This window comes from Rhamphochromis sp. 'chilingali' (assembly GCF_963969265.1).
Source record: "Rhamphochromis sp. 'chilingali' genome assembly, chromosome: 17".
NCBI classification, from domain to species: Eukaryota; Metazoa; Chordata; class Actinopteri; order Cichliformes; family Cichlidae; genus Rhamphochromis; species Rhamphochromis sp. 'chilingali'.
In genome coordinates this window covers 12,363,723-12,388,363 of record NC_137944.1, presented here as the reverse complement: position 1 = coordinate 12,388,363, position 24,641 = coordinate 12,363,723, and the positions used below count along the sequence as shown (strand labels likewise).

Genomic DNA, 24,641 nt, shown 5'->3' with positions numbered 1-24,641 from the left:
CTCTTTGACCGCCCATCTAATGCATACCAAATCCTTTGTTCTGCTTTGTAGCTTCACACTCACAAGGCTTGCATCTATCACTCCCGCTGTCTGTTTATCTCACTTGTTTGAGTGACTTCCAACCTCAGGTGGTTCACAGACTTTGTTTGGCATTTGTCTGGTTTTGCATTAGCATTCTCTGAAGTGATGCAACTCTGCTTTTACTTTTCCTCTGCTCAGTGTCAGATATGAAAATAATCTATCTTTATTTTACATTTCGATACCTACTTCTCAACTGTATGTAAATGGACTCTTTGTGAATGTCGTGGTAATTTTGGGATTTTAATGATTTCTTTACACTGCTCTTTTGCCAGGATCTTCAAAGTGTTTAAAAATAATAATAATCCACACGGAAGAGTATACATAGAAGTTTAAATATATACCCATTCCCCTTACTAATATTTGGGTAAATGTCCCTTAGTAAGTGACACATCAACCAAACACTTCTGGCATAATAGTGGGCGGATATTTGATCACTCTTCTTGGTGGATTTAGTTTGAGATCATTGTTATGTTGAAACAACCAACTGTGCCCAAGTTTCAACCATTTACAGCACCTGCTGATTTGTAGTGAAGTTAAAGAATTTGGAGATGGCATTCATTCATTATTCTATCCACTTTGTGCTATGTACCGGAACCACTCGCAGAAAAAAACACCACAGTCCATGATGTTATCACCACTGTCAAGTCAAACCGAGTAGGAGGTGGAGAGCCCTGAGGAAAAAAAGTAAACGTGACAGACTGGAGGGCGGAACTAATCTTGTGTCTGGGTTTCTGTCGGGAAGGAAAAAGAAGGCGAACTGGGGAGCAACAGGAAGTTGCCACTTTCGGGAAAAGCCCAGCATAATTCTTTCAATAAGTTGTTGCCAACATGAATATTGTGTGGAACTGAAGTATCTACAAAGCCAGGGAGGCAGCCGGTAAGGGAATGGTTGCTGACTATGGTAAAAGACTTTGAAGCGAGTTGCTAAAGAATCGCGGCTGCCGCTAGCTTACGTAGCATTAGCACTGTGCCGTGAGTTGGTCGCCTGTTTACGAGCGGCACCATTGTTTATTGTTGGTCTGCATATGGAAGACTGTTAATGCTTGCATATGGTTAAGAGAAGCTGGTTATAAATACTATTGTTATTGCTCAAGTTCTAATGCAGATTGATTATTTAATTTAGCACTTTAATAGAAAGCAGTATTTCTCAAGGTGTATGTACAATTGCTAGTGAATTACATAATTTGAGCATTTAAAAATACTCAAGTAAATATTGTACTACAAAGCTTGCGCACTGCATTGATGTGTTTAAAAAAGAAAATGTGTTTGGGATTGTTTACAATATTTGCAGATGTGTGATAACAAACATAATTTGTATTTTGGTTTTTTGGTTTGTATTTAAAGGTTTTTCACCTATGGCTGACTGTGGCCGAAAAGAAGATTAAAGAAAAGGAAAACAAAAGATCTGCCTGGTCATTGAGTGAAACCCAGTTAAACACCTGTGGTAGATGCATCAATCCCTTTCAAGCGGGGAAGCTGCACAAACTTAGAGAGCTTGACAGTGAAAAACCGGGAAATCAAATCTGGGAAAAATGACCTGGAGTCCTGGGATAAGGGAATAATTAGTGCAAAGAGGAAATTCGGAGAATCCCTCAAGTTGCATGTGCCATTCCCATTAGTAAATAAACCCCAGTTCAAGCCTGAGCACACAAAAATGGCAGACCAAGCTGCTGGAAAGTCAGTTGAACAACTCAAAGGAGTGAGGGCAACAGCCAAGAGATCATTCTCTCGTCTGGTTAATAGCATTACGAGGACGCATGAGGATATGACTGAAGAAGAACTCAAAGACAGTTTCAATAGACTGACGATGGAAGCAGAGAAAGTCATGGAGGCCAATGATGATCTAGAGGCCGGTTTCATTACAGAGCTAGAGGCAAAGCCTGACACAAGTGAAGCAGCTGTGCTGACAGAACAGCAGAGAGCCGACTTAGCAAAGACTGCAAGTGAATGTGAGTTAAAACTGAAGGAAATAAAAACCCTAGTCAGAGAGGCTCTCTGGGCCAACTTTGGAAGTGCAGAATTGTCCACAGCACTACAGGCAGCAGAGGCTGAGTGTGAACATGTTGCTGCCATTACGCCTGACGGTAATTATGAAGTGTATGATTTCGTTCTTGGCCACCTGAAAGAACTGGTGGGAGTGGCAAAGGAGAGGTATAGCAAGTGGAAGCATTGGATCCCATCAGGTATTCGGAGAGATCTTCAAAGCAATATACAGAAGCTGGAACTCTGCGTCCCCAGGCTGGTTTCCAGAAAAGCTGACTTTCTGGAGATGAGAATAAAGGAGGATGCTGATCACCTGTCATCATTGCCAGTTACCTCCAGCTGCCCCATGCCAATCATCAAGCTGAAACCAACAGCACTTCCTAAGTTTCTTGGAAATAAACGAGACTTCCACAGATGGAAGAAGGAATGGGAGGTTCTTCAGGGGCAGGCGGAGCCATCTGGTTCGAAAGAGATCAAAAAGTTTCAGCTACTTGATAGTGTGGATGAGAAAATAACGAGAGAACTTCGACTCACCACTTACAACACTGCAGACGACATCTTTCGTGTTTTGGAGAATCGGTTCGGCAATCAAACATCAATTGCTATTGAAATAGTGGAGGAGTTACAGAGAATGCCAGCTGTCAAGAGCCACCAGCCAAGAAAAATAGTGGAATTAATTCAAGCTGTGGAGAAGGCACTTCAAGACCTGGTTGACCTTGGTGACACGGGGGCCATAAAAAACCCACTGGTGACAAAGTCAATCGAAAGTAAACTTCCGGAAACACTCAAAAAGGAGTGGCTTATTTATGTTGCTGACAGTAGAAACACGGTCACCCCAGAAAAACGATTTGATAGTCTTCTGGAATTCCTCAAAGAGCAAGAAACCATATATGAACAGCTTGATCATCTGAGAGAGGAAGAGCCAAGTAAGCGAGAAAGAGTGGAGCTGAAACATTCCAGAACCAAATTCACCAAATCAGGTAGTGATGAAGGGTGTGTGGTCTGCGGTGATGGAAAGCATAAAAAGAAACTCTACTTCTGCAGGCAATTTAAGACATTAAAGCTTGCAGAAAAGAAGGCCGCAATTAAGAAACTAGGCGCATGCTGGAGTTGTCTCGACGTTCATGACAAAGGGTCATACTGCAAACCCACTTATCTGTGCAAAAACCCAGGCTGCAAAGAAGCACACGCTGCGGAGCACCATTACTACCTATGCCCTAATGCTGAGGTGAGGAAGGGAAGTGCAGCAGGGAAGCAAAATAGATCTGATCCAGAGGGAGGAAAGGTCAGCAGGAAATGTACAGAGGATCAGGAGGAGTTCCTCAGAAAACTGTCACCTGAACTGGCAAGAGAATGCAGGGATGCGTTTTCAAACACTGCATCTAGGACATGCAGCACCACCAAGGAGCAGCCAAAGCCTCCTATTTGAAGGTGGGCTTCGAGAGCTGCCAGTAATCATGATGCTCCTTGAGGTCACAGCTAATGCTGGGCAAAAGATTGGGACATTAATTGACCTGGCTTCTGACACCAACTATATAACCCACAGGGCTGCAAGCAGTCTTAACCTAAGAAGTGAAGAAATCACTCTGGTTGTTCATGGAGTAGGGGCAATGAAAACGCACGTGAGAACAAGGCGGTATCTTTTAAAGATCCGAGTCAGAACGCCTAGAGGCACCCTTAGGTCACACCAACTGGTCTGCTATGGACTCGACAGCATAGCAGAAGTCCACAAACATGTCACACCGAGTCAGCTACAAAGGTTCTTTCCGGATATACCACTCAACGATCTTGTAAGACCGAAAGACATTCATCTGCTTATAAGTCATAAAGAAGGTTGGCTAGCGCCTCAGAGGAGCAGAGTCATCGGTGACCTTGTGTTATGGGATGGGCCACTTGGAAAGACAGTTGGGGGAACTCACCCTGAGCTCTTCGAGGAGCTTACTGTCTCTGCCCACATGTCCAAGACACACTTTGCCAGGTCAATGAGAGCAGCAGCTGTCAAGTATGAGGAGCTCATTGGCGAGGCCTCGGACCAGTCTTCAACAAGGAAGCATGTTCCTGCTAAGCTTCAGAGGTCAAGTACCTCAACCACCAGTCGAGGATTCTTAGAGTGGTGGAAGTGGGATAGTATTGGTGCTGCATGTGAGCCAAAGTGTGGGGGTTGTCGTTGCGGAAATTGCCAGCCAGGTGGGAAAGAAATGACACTGGCCGAGGAGAGAGAGCTTGAAATAATAAGAGAAGGACTCACCTATGTCACGGGTGATGGCCACAGCGACGAGCCACACTGGCATACCAGATACCCTTGGGCTGAAGATCCAGTATCCTTACCAGATAACAAAAAAGGAGTTGAGAGCACATTCCTCCGGACAGAGAAACAATTGGCCAAGGAGCCTGAATGGAAAGCTGCTTATGCCGCTCAGGTGCATGACATGGTGGAGCGTGGAGCCGCAGTCAAGTTGTCCAAGGACATGATCAGTAACTGGGATGGGCCAGTGTGGTACGTGAGCCACCTCATTGCTCCGAATCCCCACTCTGTTACAACTCCAGTGAGGCTTGTGTGGAATAGCAGCCAGAGGTTTAGAGGTGTGAGCTTGAACGACCTGCTAATAAAGGGTCCAGATGTCCTCAACCAGATTCGAGCAGTTCTCCTCAGATTCAGGGGCGGAGTGTACGGAGCCCTTGGTGACATAAAAAAGATGTACAATTCAGTTTGGTTAGAAGACAAAGAGATGCATCTGCATAGGTTCCTCTGGCGGGACTCTGAGGATGACGAGCTAGAGGAATATGCCATCACAAGGGTGAACATTGGAGATAAACCGGCAGGATGCATTGCACAGCTGGCAATGCGTGAAACTGCCAGCCTTTCTACCTTTTCCCACCTCAAGGAGGAACGTCGTGTACTCCAGCAAGACAGCTATGTCGACGACATCCTTACCTCTCACAATGACATGAACCAACTAAAAGTCATTACGGAGAACATTGAGCAGATCCTAAAGGCTGGAGGATTTGAGCTGAAACCTTGGGTCTTGTCTGGTCAAAGTGGGAGGAGGAAGCGCAATGACGAGGGTGAGAAAACAAGAATGAAAACCATTGTCCTACCAAACCAAATGCGTGACGAAGAAAACAAAGCTCTTGGTCTGGGTTACATAGTGGAAGAAGACAAGCTTCATGTCATGGTAGCAATCAACTTCTCCAAGAGGAAGAAAAAGATGCGAGTTGGCCAAGACCTTGCCCAGGAGCAGATTAAGACCCACACGCCAAACCCACTGACGCGAAGAGAGCTTCTCAGCCAAGTGTCAGGGTTGTATGACCCAGTCGGTTTGGTCACTCCTGCAAAGCAAAAAGGAGCAATCTTAGTTCGCAGGGCATTCCAAGAGACAAAAGTAGAAAGCTGCTTGGTCAAGGACACTTGGGATATGGCGCTCTCAGATGCCCTGAGGGAGGACGCCATTAGGCTTTTTGAGGAGTATGCCCAGCTCAGCAAAGTCACATTTGCAAGGGCGCTAACTCCCCCGTGCTTCACCGAAGAACCCTGGGCAATTACTTTCTCCGATGGAAGTGAGCAAGCCTATGGGGCAGTGTTGTACTTAAGGTGGAATTCAGATCAGGGCCCAATCATCAGGTTGGTGGAGTCCAAAGCTAAGTTAACACCATTGGACCACAAAGGGGATGTTGTCAAAGCAGAGCTGTGTGGGGCAGTGTTTGGCTCACGCCTAAAGAAATACTTTGAGGCGCAAAGCCGGATTCAGGTTGAGAGGTGGTATCACTTTGTCGATAGCCAAACCGTCATTGGGGCAATACAGCGGGAGAGCTATGGGTACCAGACCTTTTTTGCAAATAGGATTGGAGAAATACAGAGCAGCACAAGGATTCAAGATTGGTGGTGGGTTCCTGGCCCTCAGAACATTGCGGATGTAGTTACAAGAGGAGCTAGTCCCAGGGATCTAGATGAAGACTCAGAATGGCAAAATGGTCCAAAGTTCTTGAGTTTGCCGGTGTGCGAGTGGCCAGTCAGGTCAGATAAAGAGTTAGCCGCCACTGCCAAAGAAAACGTCAATAAGCTGCAAAGAAAGGCGTTTGTCGCTGCCTTGACAAGGGCCGAGATAAAAGGGCAAGAAGAAAAGCGAAGTCGGGCTGCTGAGGCCCAGGGAGAGCAGCGAAGGCCACCTGCGGGGTCAGTCATCAAGAACCTTGTAGATGTCAAGCGGTTCAGTGACCTAACTCGATTAGTTAGATCAGTTGCTTGGACTTGGAGAGCAGCTAGAAAGTTTCTTGGGGGACATCCAGCTGCTAATGACCCAAAGTGGGAGGCAGTCCCGTTGGTAGGAGTAATTTCGGTGAAGGAACGTGAAGATGCCCTAAGAGACATCTTCCTTGCAGCACAAGACAGCGCTGTCTTCCCAAGCACTACTACAGATAGACTGGTTGTATACAAAGACCCAAGCTCTGGGCTCTTTGTTTGTGGCGGCCGAGTGCAAGCTTTTAAGAAAGACCAGGTTAGTGTTCCCATCTTGGCTTATGATGCTTGGATCTCTACACTGTTGGCTCGGGAGGCCCACAATGAGAGTCATGAGGGAGTTGCTGGGACCCTGCTCAGAATGAGGAAGAAAGCGTGGGTCATAAGAGGGAGAAGGATTGCTCAAAAAGTTGTGGATGGTTGTGTGGTTTGCCGGAAAGCAAAAGCACAGAGTTGCCGGCAAATAATGGGCGACTTACCTCCGGAAAGAACTCAACCTGCTTTACCTTTTGAGTTCACAACAGTGGATCTCTTTGGACCCTACCAAGTGAAGGATGACATCAAGAAAAGAGTCATGATAAAGGTTTGGGGGGTTGTATTCTGTTGTATGGCCAGCAGAGCGATTCACACGGAGTTAGTAAATTCCTTGTCGACTGAAGGCTTCTTAATGGCTTACCAGAGATTTACAGCAATTAGAGGACATCCAAGAAAGATCTGGTCAGACCCAGGTACTAATTTCGTAGGAGCAAAGTCTGTCTTGAAGGAACTTTACGGATTCTTGGAAAGTCAGAATAAGTTTGTCTTGGAGGAGACTGCAGCAAAGAATGGAACAGAGTGGATGTGGAAAGTAAATCCGGCTGATTCCCCACATAGAAATGGAGCTGCTGAGGCTGCTGTGCGCATTGTGAAGAGAGCACTCCAGAGTCTTGGAAGGGAGTCTGGGCTAAGTTACAGTGAGTTCCAGACAGCTCTTCATGTGGCAGCTAACCTTGCAAATGAGCGCCCGATTGATGCCAGAGTACAGAGTCGGGAAGGTTGCATTCATTACGTCACACCCAACAGTCTTTTGCTTGGTCGAGCATCTCAAAGTGGGGACTTCAAGATGTTTGACTTTTCCGTTTACCCCTATAAGAGACTTCAAGCAATCCAGGCAGACGTGAGCAAGTTTTGGAGGTCCTGGAGCCAACTTGCTGGCCCTAATTTGTTTGTAAGGAGCAAGTGGCACACTGCACACAGAAATGTCACTGTTGGAGATGTCGTCTGGTTAAGTGATCAGAATGCGCTGAGAGGGCACTTCAAAATGGGCATAGTTGTCAGCACTAATCCAGACAAAAAGGGTATTGTGAGGGACGTCAATGTCCGGGTATGCCCAAGTTACAGTGGTTCTGTGGCTAAGTCCTTGAGGGCGGAGGACTTAAGCTCTAGTTCAAGAGGAGCGACTCCAGTGGCTCAAGCTACCATCCTTCATAGAGACGTCAGACGTCTAGTTGTTCTGTTACCTGTGGAGGAGCAAAATGGGACCAAGTCGTCAGTGTCATGCTTAAATGGGATGAGTTAAACTGCGGTTTGCTTGTGAACTTGGCGATCTCCTGTGTTCCAAGGGAAGATCGAGTGGGAGGTGTCAAGTCAAACCGAGTAGGAGGTGGAGAGCCCTGAGGAAAAAAAGTAAACGTGACAGACTGGAGGGCGGAACTAATCTTGTGTCTGGGTTTCTGTCGGGAAGGAAAAAGAAGGCGAACTGGGGAGCAACAGGAAGTTGCCACTTTCGGGAAAAGCCCAGCATAATTCTTTCAATAAGTTGTTGCCAACATGAATATTGTGTGGAACTGAAGTATCTACAAAGCCAGGGAGGCAGCCGGTAAGGGAATGGTTGCTGACTATGGTAAAAGACTTTGAAGCGAGTTGCTAAAGAATCGCGGCTGCCGCTAGCTTACGTAGCATTAGCACTGTGCCGTGAGTTGGTCGCCTGTTTACGAGCGGCACCATTGTTTATTGTTGGTCTGCATATGGAAGACTGTTAATGCTTGCATATGGTTAAGAGAAGCTGGTTATAAATACTATTGTTATTGCTCAAGTTCTAATGCAGATTGATTATTTAATTTAGCACTTTAATAGAAAGCAGTATTTCTCAAGGTGTATGTACAATTGCTAGTGAATTACATAATTTGAGCATTTAAAAATACTCAAGTAAATATTGTACTACAAAGCTTGCGCACTGCATTGATGTGTTTAAAAAAGAAAATGTGTTTGGGATTGTTTACAATATTTGCAGATGTGTGATAACAAACATAATTTGTATTTTGGTTTTTTGGTTTGTATTTAAAGGTTTTTCACCTATGGCTGACTGTGGCCGAAAAGAAGATTAAAGAAAAGGAAAACAAAAGATCTGCCTGGTCATTGAGTGAAACCCAGTTAAACACCTGTGGTAGATGCATCAATCCCTTTCAAGCGGGGAAGCTGCACAAACTTAGAGAGCTTGACAACCACCATGCTTCACAGTTGGTTCACTGTTCTAAGATCTGAAAGTCCTTACTCTCACTCCTGAGACTAAGATAGTTGTGAACATCCTAACCAATTTCCTCTTATCTGAAGGTGACACCCTGGGTCTTCTTCCAGACCTTGGTAAAGTGGTGACACATCCAAATTCAGAATCAAAATCAGAGAAACTTTATAAATCCCAGAGGAAAATTTTGTTGTTATAGCAGCAACTATACAACAAACAACAAGCACTCATATAAAATGAGTGTAGAAACAGAGTTATGACAGATACATAGAAAAATATAGAGATATAGGTTTAAATATAAATATAAAAGGACAAGTGCATGTGCAAATATGTTGTGGTGTACAAAAGTGACAGGGTGCATTGAGGTGTGATTAATACTGTTCCACATCCAAGTGGATGAATTAAAGAGTCTGATAGCAGTGGAAAGGAATGGCCTGTAACGTTCCCTCAGACAGCAATGTTGAAGGAACCTATTGCTATTGCTGAAACTGCTCTTCAGATTGTCCAGTGTGTTATGGAGGGGCTGGGAGTCATTGTCCATGATTGCCAGCAGTCTTGCCAGCATTCTGTCACTGATCACCTCCTTCAGGGTGGCAAGCTTCATGCCAAAAACACACTTGGCCTTCCCGATGAGTTTCTTCAGTCTGTTTGCGTACTTTGCTTTGATGCCTGAACCCCAGCACCCCACAGCAAACAAGATGATGCTCACAAAACATATAGAGCAGCCTGCTGCATACATTGAAGGATCTGAGCCCTCGTAGAAAGTAAAGCCTGCTCAGACCCTTTTGGTAGGCAGGGTTGGTGTTGGCAGATTACTTGTACTCATGTAGAATCTGCAGTTGTTTAGAAATGTGTTCTGGGGGCCTCTGGATGTCTGGAGTTTTGATCTCCTCCATACCCGCTTCACACCCTGGAGGACGGGGCTGTGGCCCCCCCACACTCCCTAGCAGATCATTACATGGAGAAACCTTTGGAATGCAAGCATGCTGATCCACACAGGTATGCACACATGGGTATTCACAGACGCGGACTAAAGCTTTCTTGGCTGCTGCCTCAAAGCACACTGTGCGCTGTCTATCTTGCGTGCTGCACAATATCGTTTATTATTTAGTAAATATTGATATCTATGACTAGCTAGTTTATTGTGATGGTGCTTTGTTTTCTCTATTATTATGTTACTCTTTGTTGTTTGCTGTCTCCTCTGTTTGTTTTTTTTGTTTTTTGTTTTTTTTTCTCCATACAGGTGACCCAGGAGTTCTTTTTTTTTTTTTCTCTCTCTTCCCCCCCCCTTCTCACCGTCTCTTCTCCCCTTTGGTTTTCTTTCTTTCTCTCCCCCTCTTTCTCTCATTCATTCCCCCTGTCCTATTTATTAAAAAAAAAAAAAAAAAAATGACAAAGGATGAACTGAAGCTCTGCCATCACGTAATGTCGCATACTGCTGTTTCTGATGTCATTTAAAAAAAAAAAAAAAAAAAAAAAAAAAAAGAAATGGCTCCAAGAACCACAAGGAGAAAAAGCAGTTGGAAAATTTACTTGCACAAACTGTTATTTATTAAGAGCATCCACCATTGTAATGGTATATATTACCAGACACAGAAAAAACCCCATTATTCTTTCCACCAGACCCTCTCCCTTTTTACTCTTCTTTGCCTAAAGCCTTGAGTCAGAATGGCATTTCTAAAGATAATTCATTCAGTTCTTCCCATTCAAACAATCACTTTATGTGTATACATAATTTATTATATACGACTTAATAATTAAAATCAGCACATTTGTGTTTAGCATCTTTATGGACTTGCTATACTATTACATAGCTCTGTGAATGGCATTTTAACAAGGTTTTCTGGTATTTGTTTCTGCAAAATATATACATGGATACACACTTAAAAGAAGACAACCTAAATATATCATTAAGTTCTATTATTGACCAGAACAAGGGTCTCTGCTCTTCTGGCAACTCCTCATCGCTATTCACTGCTGCTATCTATAGTGCTATGAACGTCTCAAACAACTGTTTATCGGATCCACTTCACCACTTCCCACTCCCCGGCAACATAATTAGATGTTTTCTCAACATCTAATTATGGTTAGAAAATAGTTCCAAAATGCAAGCTGTGTCAGTGTCGAGATGCAACCTCAGTTTCAACTTGGTATATATCTTGAAAGTCACCTGGACTTTCTAGCAAAGGACAGTTTGACTCAAAGAACTGTTTTAAATTCTGTTTTTTTTTTTTGTTTTTTAATCTATTAAAACTAAATGGAAAAAAAAAGAAATTGAAAAAAGACTAACAAGAAAGAAAATCCTGCTCCACACTGAAAAAAATATGTTGTTGGATTTACTTAATTCAATGGTGGACATTTGTTGCACACAGATGTTTTGCTTTGGCAGCAACTTAAACAATTGAGTTAAATTAACACAATTTATTCATGTTCAATAAACCTGTGCAATTTGTGTTGATAAAATGTGACTTAAACATGTTTTGATGAAGTAATTTGAGCTCTTGAAATATTTTAATCCTTCACAATTTTCTCACTTTATCCCAACACCATTCAATAACTTTTACCCAATACTACTTGGTCACTTAAATGCTACATGTTATCTTCAAATTACATTTTGCTATTATATTCTAGTATCAAATACACAATTTTCAAATGGAGGCCTTATAACAGATTGTATTGTTCTCTTCCAAGATGGTTGCTGGCATCCACCAGTAACCTTTCAAAACAAAATGTCTAATTTCACTGCATTGACAGTAGGTAAAGAATTAAACTGACATTACTCCTCCACTGAATCTACATAAATCAACAGTTAAATAATGTCAGTTCTTCCGTGTTCTCTGGAATCAATCACAGCAAAGAAATTAGACTGTTTCTTTTGAAAAATGTTGGGAAAGAACAAATCAAAACATTCTATTTAAGGCCTCTGACGTCAAGATTCAGTTAAACAACAATTATAACTAAACAATTTGAGGTAATGTTAGTTTCCATTAACATTAAATTAGGTTACTGAATTGGCAAACACCTTCCTATTAACATTACCCATTTTACCATCAATAACTAAAGAAATTAGCACTTGCAGGTCAAAACCTTTATTCAAGAGATGCAAAAATAACATTGATACAGTGACTGTCAAAAATTACAGCACTGATCATACTGTGACATCTTGGTTCAAAACAGCACACTTAGAAATATTCAATGTTCTTTACTTCAACTGAATGAAGCTGAAAATACCATTTCACACGACCCATATGGGATATTTAGACTGCATAACTGTTCATGCTACATCTCTTCACTAGTAAAAGAAAGAAAAAATACAAAGAGAAATTTAAAAATGCTGCCAAAATGCTGTACAGAGCAAAAGGAAAAACAAACAACAACAAGAAAAACGGCTCGTCCTCATGGCAGTTGCAGAGTATATAAAAATGAACCCTGCGATCTGTTACTGGAATTGAGCTTCAAAAATGCAGCAGAACAAGTGTGAGATTTAAATGTCCTCTCACCTAGAGCTGATCAGCTTGCATGCATAACAGTGAGCTTTCCTTGCAGGAGCAGTTTTGTCTTAGTTGTGAGTTTTTCTTGAGAGCTGAGTTGCATCCAACTCCATTACCACCCTTTGAATCACCTCAAAAGTGTAGCAGAGTTGTGATGGGTAACTCATATTGAAGGAATAAAAAAGGTCCAAACAGCATGGCTACTGCAAAGGTCACGTTATCCAGATCTTGAAGAACTACTATACCCTCGATGATGATGCCAACATCAGAAAAGTCATTGCCTGGTGCATCCTCTGGAGACAGATGTTCATTGTGGTTTTCTCAATCTGTGCAGTGGCCTCAGTCAAGTCCTGGTTAAACACAAAACATTTCTTTAAGATTCCTTTTTAAACTCATCTCTTTTGAATCTACCAGTTCTAATGTTAGAGTAATTTAAACCAATGCAAGCAACATAGTAAATAGCTATAGCCAAAGAGTTGCCTGCCATGCTGCCATTCATGGTCTAACAGAGTTTCTAAGACAGAGTGAAAAACATAATAATTTCAAATGCTTTACATTAGTTTTTGTTAGAAAGACACCGGCCCATCAGAAATCCAGGTTATGTCACTCAGAAGATGTTAGAATTTAGACTTTCAGCCCCACAATTTGGTTAGCTGTTGGTCTTTTTTTTTTCCAAACAAAAGCTAATGTAAATATTGGTGGGATTTTCCTTTGTTCACTAGAATGACAAATTTAAAGTTTTTTCACACTGATGTTACCCCTAATATAAGGGGGTGGGGCCTCAAGGGGGGGCGGCCGAGTTCGCTACCAGGCCTCATGTGAACTTCAAATTATTAAAGAGGACTACTGGTCCTAACCAGTCCAATGAGGATCAAGTGGATAACTAAATGCATTTTTAAATGTTGCAAAGCCACAATCTACTCATAAAACACTCACCATGAACTCCTGCACCAAGATGTTGCAATTGTCTTTCACACAGATGCGGAGCACTTTGATGAGACTCCCTTCGAGCATTAATGTCATCCTAAAGTATTATAACAAAGAAAACAGAGATTTGTGAACTTTTCAGTAGCACAGAAGAAAATGATCCCAGACAAAAACTTAAACCAGTCAACATGCAACACCAGCATCTACAAAGAAATATCAAAAGTTCCTGTTTGACATCAACTTTATGGATATATAGTTTCCAGAACATTTATTTTTTTAAAAAGATAAATTTTTCTCAGTGGGCCAGTAAATGCATAACGAAAATTATGGCATCCTTTCGGTGGAATCAGTACTCACGGGTAATAGTTGACTGTTTCAATGGATGCAGCATAAAAATCTTTTACTGACCTAATGCAATACATATACACTTTGTAGTTAAAGAATTTTAAAGTTCTTACTGTCATCATGGCAGCTACATCCTTTAGCTTTGTGCCCTGTTCCCCCAAACACTTTCAGCAGACTGTCAGAGAGAAACTCAGCTCCGTCAGAAACCTTGACTGTAAAGGCAAGGTTGGGATGCACTGGAATGCTGCATTTCATCTAAAATGACATAAAATTATTTTGAAATAACAGCAGGCACTGTGCTTGGTTAATCAGTAATGTTTTGTTGAATAAAAACTGTGTTTCCAGATCTTATGGGATTAAAAAAATCCAAAGATGTTTGTTTCTGATTTGCAACCCAAGAACCCACAAGTTACAACCTCATTTTAGTTCAAGTGTGCATTAATGTGAGTCCAGTAATCACCTTTCTGACAATACATACAGGTATAAGTTAAACCTATGGCAGATTTTGGATTTCTCAGTTGTATTAATAGGGTGGTCTATTTGAGTATGCATGCACCTAATAATTATAAAAAACCTATTATAATTAAGTTACAGAAACCTTAAGCGAAAATAGAATATACTTTCTTACCATAACACCTTGAACCCACAATCCATCAGCTGACTCCTGGTGAAATGCAGAATAGAGGTAATCTCTCAATGTGCAGCAAAAAAAAACAAAAACAAAAGGACAGCAGGTGAGGGCAGGAAGGGTAGGGATGTAAGCTAGCATAATGCCACTGATGATATTAGCTAAAGCTGTTCAATGTCCAAAATCTCACTAACACCACGGTGCAGTAAATACACAATGTAACTGAAGAGTCAGTTGGCAAATCTATTCACACAGAAAACCAAATTATGTTGTGAGTGCCTCGTAATTAGGTTTAATGTGATATTACGGCTCTTGTGCCAAAGACAAATTCAAATGAAAAAGCGCCAATTCTTTGACAACAGATAAAACAGCAAATAAGCTAACGGCTCTTTTTTAGCATGTTACATGGCGGCACTCTAGACGTTTAACTACATTTGGCTGAAATATGGTAAACATTAATTCAAAAAATCAAGACATACCAAAAAACGTAGAGTTGGCTGCTCGACTTGACTGAGATGGATGCATTTTTTAAACCACGATCCAAAGCCCGCGAGATGAAATCACGCGTGGTTTCACGAGATTTAACGTTGCTATCTTATTGACTTACTTCACCTGAACATGATATGAACAATTTAATACACCCTTTCTGCATATCATGTAGTTTTTACACTATATAGTTACATTTATCTTTAAAACATGAGGCAATTGTGTTAAATACATGCAAGATGCTTACATAAATCCAAGAGATGGCCAGTCCCTTTTTTTCAGTGCAGGGTACATTTCTCATCCTACTGAGTTGACTTCACACTAAAAGACTTGCATCGCACAGCTTACAATGTTGAAATGAAGGAGCAGAGAAGACACAGTTGTAATATTTACCAGTTCACCACTAACTACAGACTGCCACTTAGTCACCAAATTAGTAAAAAGAACCCCATATTTGTTTATTGTAATAATCTGATGGATATTTCTTATTTTGTAAGACATTTTGGCAAGACTTCTTTGTACATGGAAACAACATCAACATCAATGCTGGCCCTAACTCAAGTAAATGCAATGAGAAGTTCAAGGTTATATGAATGAGCAGCTCTTATTTTGGCTAAAGGTTGTTTTCCATATAGTGACTCCTGCCTGCTACACTCTGTGTGCAGAGGGAGGGGGATGCAAACACACAAGTGTGCTTATTCACTAACAATAATAAACATTCCCAAGTCTGACCATCAAAGGCAGTTTTAAACTCTAACATCAGCTGAATCCTATCTTTAAGCCTAATAGGAAGTCTTAACTATGAAACACACCTTTGACTGTGTTTTACAAAAATGAGAGTTTAGCCTTTTATAAGATTTCATCTCTCTGATGGTCAAAAACTAAAATTGCTCAGCTGTTATAGAGGCAGTGATAACCCACAACCTGCTCGCAGAAGACAGTCGCACACAAATTTAGTGACTCTGTCCTTATATCTGCGCTCTATTGAAAACACCAACTTTATGACTGTATGTATTTTAGCTACAAAGAATTATACTCTCCCTAACAGGTGCTGCATTATTTAATTCTAAATTCCAGCTAGTGAAACGTTCTTTTTTTCACATTTATGTATCACTCTCAATACCTATTTATTTCTCTATGTTCTGTATTGTGTGTTTTTTTTTTTCTTTTTTGACGTGGTATGCACAGCTGTAAAAGTTTCTTGTCCATATTATAGTAAAGTAATATTCCCATGTACATCTGTATTTCAACAGCCTTGCATTTCATTGCTTGCATCTTGGTACCTACCTTAGGACCTCTGCCACTTAGGATACTCATAAATAACACAGTAGTCACAGATGTAATAGTTTCCTTGGTTTGGCTTTACAGCAGGGTCTCGGTTGGGGCTGTGGTACACTCCTTGTTTTTGCTGTCCCGCTTTAAGATTTAGGCTGTCAAAAATGTTTATTTTTACATAAAAATCTGACCGCGTGCAGCTTAAATCTTTAAAGATGACTACAAACTGACTAGCCACTGCTCTAACAACCCACACTAGTAAACCTTGTTAAAGCCTTTCTGGAAAGAAAAAAAAAAAGATAATCCCTCTTTGCTGTGGTTTTAAACCCCACCCAGGAGACATGGGCATATTATGAGGACGATGATTTCTGTTTGTGCCTCCAAGCTGTTCGTGTCCGGATAAGTAAACTTTCATGTTTGCTGTCAGTGTTGGTGCTCCCTCAAACATAAGAAGAGCAAAATGATTCACTAGTCAGGGAAAGGAGACCAGGTGTCTGCGAGAAAGTGACATAAAAACACAGAGGAGGAGAGGAGGACAGAGAGCAATAGGGCATAGCGCTCGGGAAGAAAGGAAGAGGAGCAGAAAATGAGGTAATGAGGGACGGAGGACAGAGAAGAGAGTTCTCATGCTGCACAGAATTAGAGGGTTATAGCATAAAAAGAAAGATGGCGTGAAGAGAGAAGGAGAGCAGAAGCGGAAAAAAAGAGATGGAGAGTGGATGTCCATATAACACTGGAGACTCTCACAAAGCTGCTGTCGTATTCTCATTGTAACAATAGCAGCAGATTGAGTTGGACAGGGTTCACAGGCCTGAATGCTAGCCAGTTAGACAAAGCTATTGAGTGGCTCGCCTGTGTTATCTGGCCTGCTGTTGAACACTCCCCTTTCTGCAGCGGTGAACAGGCTCAGGTTACACCGCTCACTGATAGGCTTTAGTCAATCACACTTCCCCCTCTGGTGAGGAACCACCTCGGGCACAGCTCTGAAAGTATGCACCACAGATTAAAAGAGAGATCTAAGGACTTCGTCAGAAGCTAGAAAAGTGCTTGTTCCATACACCGACAACGATAGCTGTTTGCAGGAATTTCCCCTCAAAGTGCAGCTGCTGGATTAAGCTGTCATTAAATATCATCCTGAGCTCGACGCGACAACAATAAGTACAGCTTAATCTGTTATTTGCTTGTTTTGTTTAGTTTGATATATGGATTTGTCCTCAGCAGCGTTGTCATTGACCCGTGCGTTTTCTAATTATCCAATTCTCAAAAGGACATCATAACAGCTAACTGCAGTACATGATCCCCATTATTTCTCCATGAGATGTCATGTTTATAATTGGAAGTATTATCTCATTGATCACAGCTGCTATTGTTATCATCTTAATTACCACTACAGAGTCATTTAGATGGTAATTTGGCCATTTCTTACCAAACGTGAAGCCATCCATCTTATTCACAGCGTCCTTTGGGATTGGCTATTGTTCTTAAAGATAAACAAGACTTTATAAGATTTTTGATACTTATTATATTTGCTATATAATCTTGGGTGTCAGCAGTGTAGTGGGATCTTTTAAAATAAGGTTTACACCATGCTGACCTTTTGTCCATGGCATCCCTTGTTTCTGCTTCTACCTTCTTGGTGACTTTTGTCACAAAGGTCTTATAAATATGGATGCCATCTGCTTGAGGATGTAATGTAATTTTAGAAGTAGGACTTTTTTTTCTTTTGCTTTTTTTTAAGTGGGTTGAAATGTTCAGTTAGGTTGGAAAATTGGAGCTATACAGCTTTAGCCAAGGTTGCTCTTTGATGCATTTTATCTTATACAGTGACACTTATTTCTCTCAAAGTTTGTGCCACTGCATTGCAGACAAATCTGATGGAAGTGCAAAAAAAGACAATGAAAGATATGTATTTTCTATACTGCAACACATTTTATATGAACTCTGGGGAAAAACAAAAAAACAGGAGCTCATATAAGAAGGGATGGTATTTTGATACAGTACATTTTATTCTACCTAATATTCCGGATAGTGTGCCTCTACTGGATTGCTGCCAGCTGTGCAGGATGTTATCTTAATTGTCATTTCCAGAAATATTATAATGGCATCACATAGAACACAGAAATCCTTAATAGAAATCTGTTGGAGAATATCATAGTGCCAAGATGACTTGTTATTATCTGTTTTGTAACAGAAGAATCAACAAAGCATAAAGCTAAAAGAAATGGTGTTGTAATAAAATAACTCATGACTGTGTTACCTGTGTTGTGGCAGTGAAATCTAAGTACTAATGTAGTAAAGATTAAGCTGATTGTGCTTTGTGCTTCTTTCTTTCTTTTTTTTTTTTTTTTGGCTTGCTGTATAATATGAATTAGCATGGTGTTTGCTAATGTCCTCTGGTTGGATGAGTCATTTATCCCTCTTGTGTTATATCTCTGGGTTGATCCCTAATGACCCTGTAATGTTGTGAAACTTTGCACCTGCACATGCGTCATTGTAACTGCATGATTAGTAACCAGCAGGGGAAGAAGATGTTTATGCTTCTTTATGAGGGCAATTCAGCCTTTTTAAGCTGTTTTTAAATAGTGATTCTATACATGCATTAATATTATTATTATTTTTTTATAAGCAACTTATTCAGGTTCAGGACCCAAAACTATTTGGCTTGGTTTTAATGTTTTTAAAAAGATTGTCTAGACATTAGCCAACTGTCTCCCATCTGAAACAGCACATTCTCACTGCACTCATGACAAACTGAAGCTTGGTTAGAAACGGCTTTTGATTACATTTTGCTGTTAAGTTATCTAACTGATTTCCAATATGAGAAACAAAAACGCCTACAAAATTCGTCTTTGGAAAGGAGTTGGGATGAATGGTGGCATAATCACACTACTTTCCTGACAAGAGCCTAATCCGAATAGTCTTTTGTTTTTGGATTTTAACATTTCGGTTGCTGTTTGGCTGGGTGAAAGTCCATGGCTTGGGATAAAATACACCTCTTCACTACCCTGAAAACATGCTTAAGTGCAAGCGAGAAGCTACTCTGGCATTTCCTTGGTTAATATGTTTGCACATCACACAGCACTGATGACACCAAGAGAGAACCTTTTCCAGGAACACATCACATCTATTTCTCACTTTGAGAGACCCCAGCTGACCTCTTATCGGACTAACCAGAACATGGAAGAAAGATATTAAGGCAGTTGCTAGTTTGTTATAATGTGAAGCCTACAGCTGTCAAACATTAATGGAAGGTGACTTGGGAGTCAGAAGGGGTTGTTATCTTCTTCATTACCACGAAAACAAGATATACATCTGCAGTGAACACTTGGCTATGATCACTGATACACTCAGGAACTTCTACTGAAGTCTATCAGCCAACCCTACACATTTCGAGCTGGTGCTTACAGAGTGGTGCCGACATTTCCGGACCAAGCATCAGTATGTGAGAAGTTGGGAGTGAAACTCAGAAATATTACAGGCCACATGGGATACCCTACATTACTTCAACTTTAGTACATTCTTACCACTGCTTCCCCAAGCCTCTCAGCACATTTCCTAATGGCAGAATCATGGATTCTTCAAAAAGAACCAGATCTGAACTCAATACAATAAACAATTTATGCACCATAAATCCTGCAGGACCCATTTTTATAGCATTTTTTAAAAGCAAAAGTCTTATAACAAAAATGTCATGTTTGTTTTATGGTACCAACATGCTAAGAGATTGGAAAAACGTGTAGCAAGAATAGGCTCCAGAACACCACGAGGCTCTCATCTTGTTAATTCTTCTCTGTCTTCATTGTTGCTACTGAAGTGCCCTAGTTACTGTAATTTACCAGGTATTTGCCACAATCTGGCATGATGAAACCTCCCCTACGAACGTGACAAAACAACAACAACAAAAAATATCTTTCATACAACTTTTAAACACCATTATATTTCTTTCCTCTGAACCTTTCATCTCTTTTCTTTTCCTTATGGTGCACACCCATACATTCAAAACAGCATTTTACACACAACTTGTCAAGAGGAACATATATCATTATCAACAGAGATAAAGAATCATTACTTTGACAGCTTCACAAACAGCTATGTTACCCTGAGTGTGGAAGACAAATTACAGGATGCTGTCCCGTGATGATCTGAACTGCAATCTTTGTGCACATGCAAGCACATAGAGCTGACTTTTAGTGTGGAGCCGTCATTTTCAAAAATTGTCAATAACCAGCCTCAGTGATACCCTTCATGCAATTGCAAGCGCGTCCTTGGCAACGATACCCAACTGCAGGAAAAGGCAGAGAACGCAGACAAATTGAAAGAAAGGGGGAGAGGTGCTGTGTAGGCGGAAAAGGTAGTGCTTCTTTATTATGAGTAATTGGCAACAGCATATTCATCAAGACGACTAAAGAAGAACAAGCATGATTAGGGATGGGTATTGATAAGATTTTCACGATTCCGATTCCATTTTCGATTCTGTTTAACGAGTCGATTCCTTATCGATTCTCTTATCGATTCTTTTAAAAAAAAAGGAGAACACTAAGGTCGATTAGCTTAGAACTTTGTTTTATATCTTCTCTTTGAACAAGATAGAAATTTAGGAGTAGCATGGCCTTACAAACCCAACAGTGAGATCTTAAGAGATCCAGCCTACGGCTCTTCAATGGGGTGTCACAGGGTCCCCGGGGAAAAAAATTGTAAATGTAAAATAATAAAATAAATATTCTTCTGCAGCAATAACAAAGTATAACATAAATTATTCTGTAGCAATTACACAAGAATATCCAGTAATGTCCCTGCCTACAATTAGACACATTCACTTACCGAAAATCGAGGGCATCTGCTGTGGCAAATGGGTGCAAGCCTTTTACCACAAACTTAGTCACTGCTTGGTGACATTTTTCTATCCAGGCCTGAAAGGAGACGCTACCGGTAGACTGTAGCGAGAACTGCCAGCGAGCGCCAGCCTGACTCTGTCTGTCTCTCTCATCGTGGTCACCTAAATGCACAGTAATGGCAGGTTTGTAATAAGGCAGATCGCGCTAACATAATATGCACTGTTAGTTGATTATTTACCTGCCGCATTAACGGGAGAGCACGTGCGAACCTGACCGCTGCTGCTGGGTTGAGATTCACGAGTCCAGAGTGGAATTAAAAACACGACTTTCATTTAAGGTCATCGCGTGTTTTGTGAGCAAATGCTTTTGCATATTCGTAGTGTTTCCTCCCTTAAATGAAATATCTACTTTGCAAGTATTGCAAGTTGCCCTGTTGTCATCCGTTCTCGTAAAGTATAACCAAACTTTTTAGCGTTTGAGCCGCTTAGGCGCCGTGTTTCCTGCCAGGTAAACGACGTTCCGCAACGTGGTGATGTCATTCGGGGCGACTGGAATCGATAAGGGAATCATTTGCAAAAATGGCAAACAATTCCAAGGAATTGAAACAGTGGGAACCTCAACAAGAACTGGTTTACAATACCCATCCCTATGCATGATACAGATGTACAAATCACTCACACACACACACACACACACACACACACACACACACACACACACACACACACACACACACACACACACACACACACACACACACACACACACGTGCAGACACCCACATGCTAATGCAATTTTGTTAAATGAGCTACAACTAGCTTCAAGTGGTATCTCTCAGCATTGCATGGTTACTCCATATTAAGGTTAGATTTGGATGTCACCAAATGTTTAAAGTTTCACATTTGCAGTAATAAAAATAAATATGTCTACTGCCCAATTTTATTTTATATTTTTTGTCTTTTGATTAGCAAGACAGTTAAAGTTGAAAAATAATTCCCACTATGAATGGAGGTCAGAGAAACAAGCGTCTACACGTCTGTTTCTAAATTACTTGTAAATCATTTAAACCATATGGAAACTGCTAGAGACAGTACAAAAGCAAATTAATAAGATGTGCTCTATTTAAATATGATGCCAGCAACACATAGAAAAAAAATGCCCATAATTATGAAGATAGTGAGGACCACTGAACTTGTAGATTTCATCATTTACAGTGTCATTTAAAAAAAAGGAGAGAAAATCTCTGGGAGAGACAGAACAGACAACAAGGCCGAAAGGCTATTTGAACGTTCATTATAGTCCAGATGGCATTATTGCATCAAATTTTGTGGCTGCATTTACAAACAATACATTAAACTCTAATCCCATGTAAAATGAAGAATAAATTTAAATAAATAAACACGCAGATGTTCAAAAAACAACACCAACTAGGCTCACTTAGGATTATCATTTGATCAAATGATACCTTACCTGTCTCCCTTTAAACACTGAATATTTGGTATTTAGCACAAAACACAAACAGCATTCAGAACCAAAAGAAGTGATGGAGGGAAAACTAAAGGGGTCACCCAAGTCCTGGGTTTAATAATTAGCCATATGAGACTGACATAAGCGACAGATCACCTAGTTCACCTAAATGTCATCTCTGCAGGAATGTCACTAATTTGGCTACTAATCTGCACGCAGGTTGCCATAGGGATTAGACATATTTTAACTTGCAAAGATCAATTAGTTTGACAGAGCCTGGTGAAATCTGCACGCCATCAGAGTACCTCTGAACCAACATTTTTACATTCATGTAGTCATCAAAACACATCTATCCTATCATTTATAGAATCACGTGGTCAGAATAGATGTTGCCAGCATTGCTGAGTCAACCAGCCTACTCTTTCACTTCTTCTTTTTCTTGGCACATGGATGTGCTTTACAACTATTTTGGATACCTAGCCCACATAGGTATGTTGTGTATCTGTGTATTTGTATGCGAGCATGGAATCACATTAGAGAGTAGCAGATAGCTTAAACCCTCCAAATACTTTTTTTTGACACCACATGAAAAATCATCCAAACCACTTACACAGATGGAAGACAAAAATTAGGCAAGTGTGACAAATACCAAAGCAAACCAAACACTTGTGCTAAGAATAATATGAACTCAATCTTAATGATGCTCAAAGCAAGTAAAACTAGAAGGAAGAGGTGAATTAACAAAGTTCATTTTTTAAGCCAAAACAGTGGCTCACTGATAGTATCTGAGAAAGATAATCGCATTCCTGTTAAAGTTATCTTCATGCCAAAATAAACCATGCATTCTAATTCTGTCTTGAAACATGGTCACGCTATCCTCTAAAATAGAATCTCATGTGAAATGTTTTGTAATTTTATAATGACTGTGAAGAGCTGACTCCGCTCCAACTGGCCTTTTTCTACAATTTTAGGGCACAGAAAGCAATTTGGTAGGTTAACAGGTTTAAAATAACGGGCTCTGCTTAATAGTCTGCTTAATCAGTCACTGATGGTTTGAACCACCATCAACACACAGCTTGCCTGCATCATTTTAAACCTGGGAAATACAGTATAAATAGCCACGGTAAAAAGTACATTTTTCAATTTTATGGTGTTATGTATCAGTAGATTATAAAAGAAATCCACCTGATTCTCATCAGGGTCATAGAACATATTGTAACATAGTGTGATATATTGCACCATGTTATTATTTAATTAATAAAAATTTAATGCAAATGCAGGAGCAGTGTCAGGAGCTGTTATTTCAGTGATTTTAAGGCCTGATAAGACCCAGGTGATTTTTGTCTGTCCCAATCAAGTTTGGGTAATCATATTATATCATTGACGTTACAAAGATTCTTCAGTTATCTGCATGCCTGGTGGATAGAGAACAGCTGCCCTGGGGCGCCTCTGTCAGTGCGCCCCAGGGCAGCTGTGGCTACAATGTAGCTTGCTATCGCCAGTGTGTGAATGTGTGTGTGGATGGGTGGATGACTGAATGTAGTGTAAAGCGCTTTGGGGTCCTATGGACTAGAAAAGCGCTATACAAATGCAGGCCATTTACCAAAACACACCAAACAAGCTTTTTCCTTGCTATGCACTCAAACTACAGTCAGCTGGTTTCTTTTCCTGTGTGGGTGTTTACAGGGGAGATATGGACATCATGTCACGATCCGGCTGTGTGCAGGTAGGAGAGGACCCATATGTAGACTCACAGAGACGGGACTTAAACTTAAAACACAGCTTTATTTGCTGAACAAATAAAAAATACAAAACGAGGGACGAGGGACGAGGGAACAGGAAACGCATGGGGAACACAACTGAGGCAAATTACACATAACCAGACACAGGATGCAAAGCTAAACATAACATGTGAGACGAGGTACCTTCAAAGTAAGAGAAGCAAAGCGAAACATGGTGCACACAGACAGGAGACTACCAAAGTAAAACAGGACGTAAAGGGAACACACAAAAGGAGGCGCAGACAGACACAGAGATATGACTGACTAGGGCAGGGGTCGGCAACCTGCATGCGGCTCTTTAGTCCTTATAGTGAGGCTCCGCGTGGTTTGGGAAAATAAATTAGAAGTATTTAGCTGAAGCGTATTTTATTTATGTTAGTTTGTCTGTGAAGGTTCTCAAAAAAAATGTGAACATTGGCATCCTCGAAAGAGTGTCCTTTATCCTTAAGATGCAGATGGACTGCTGCACATTTTGGACAGAGAGGACAGATGGTTTGAAAGAGGAGTGAAAGAATCCATCTATGTCCACTGTGAGCGACCATCTTTGAACAGAGGCGGTGGTTTACGACACCAACTCTCTGCCATCTATAATCCAGTTTTGA

The 24,641-nt window shown here is 40.9% G+C and overlaps 1 protein-coding gene and 1 long non-coding RNA gene across 3 annotated transcripts; one reads left to right on the top strand and one right to left on the bottom strand.

Annotated features, from left to right (window-relative positions):
- Positions 1–726: 726 nt before the first annotated feature.
- LOC308384365 (uncharacterized protein) lies at positions 727–10,293 on the top strand. 2 transcript variants are annotated; one of them, XR_013969316.1, is made up of 2 exons: positions 727–8,159; positions 8,627–10,293. XR_013969316.1 is itself a non-coding variant. In XM_080862869.1 (2 exons), the coding sequence occupies exon 2, from the start codon at positions 3,426–3,428 to the stop codon at positions 7,857–7,859; it is 4,434 nt and encodes a 1,477-aa protein (XP_080718995.1). In that variant the 5' UTR covers positions 727–958; positions 1,426–3,425; the 3' UTR covers positions 7,860–10,293. The 2 variants fall into 2 exon arrangements, 1 of the variants encoding a protein (XP_080718995.1); XM_080862869.1 differs by having other exon boundaries at positions 727–958; positions 1,426–10,293.
- Positions 10,294–12,188: 1,895 nt separating this feature from the next.
- Positions 12,189–14,933, bottom strand: LOC308385013. Its single transcript, XR_013969439.1, has 4 exons — positions 14,196–14,933; positions 13,681–13,822; positions 13,232–13,319; positions 12,189–12,645 (listed from the first exon to the last, which is right to left on the bottom strand). It is a non-coding gene; the product is annotated as an uncharacterized lncRNA (long non-coding RNA).
- Between the last annotated feature and the right edge of the window lie 9,708 nt (positions 14,934–24,641).

What these genes read in the sequence shown, in the direction of transcription:
- LOC308384365 (XM_080862869.1), top strand. Translation starts at nt 3,426, where the DNA reads ATGCGTTTTCAAACACTGCATCTAGGACATGCAGCACCACCAAGGAGC.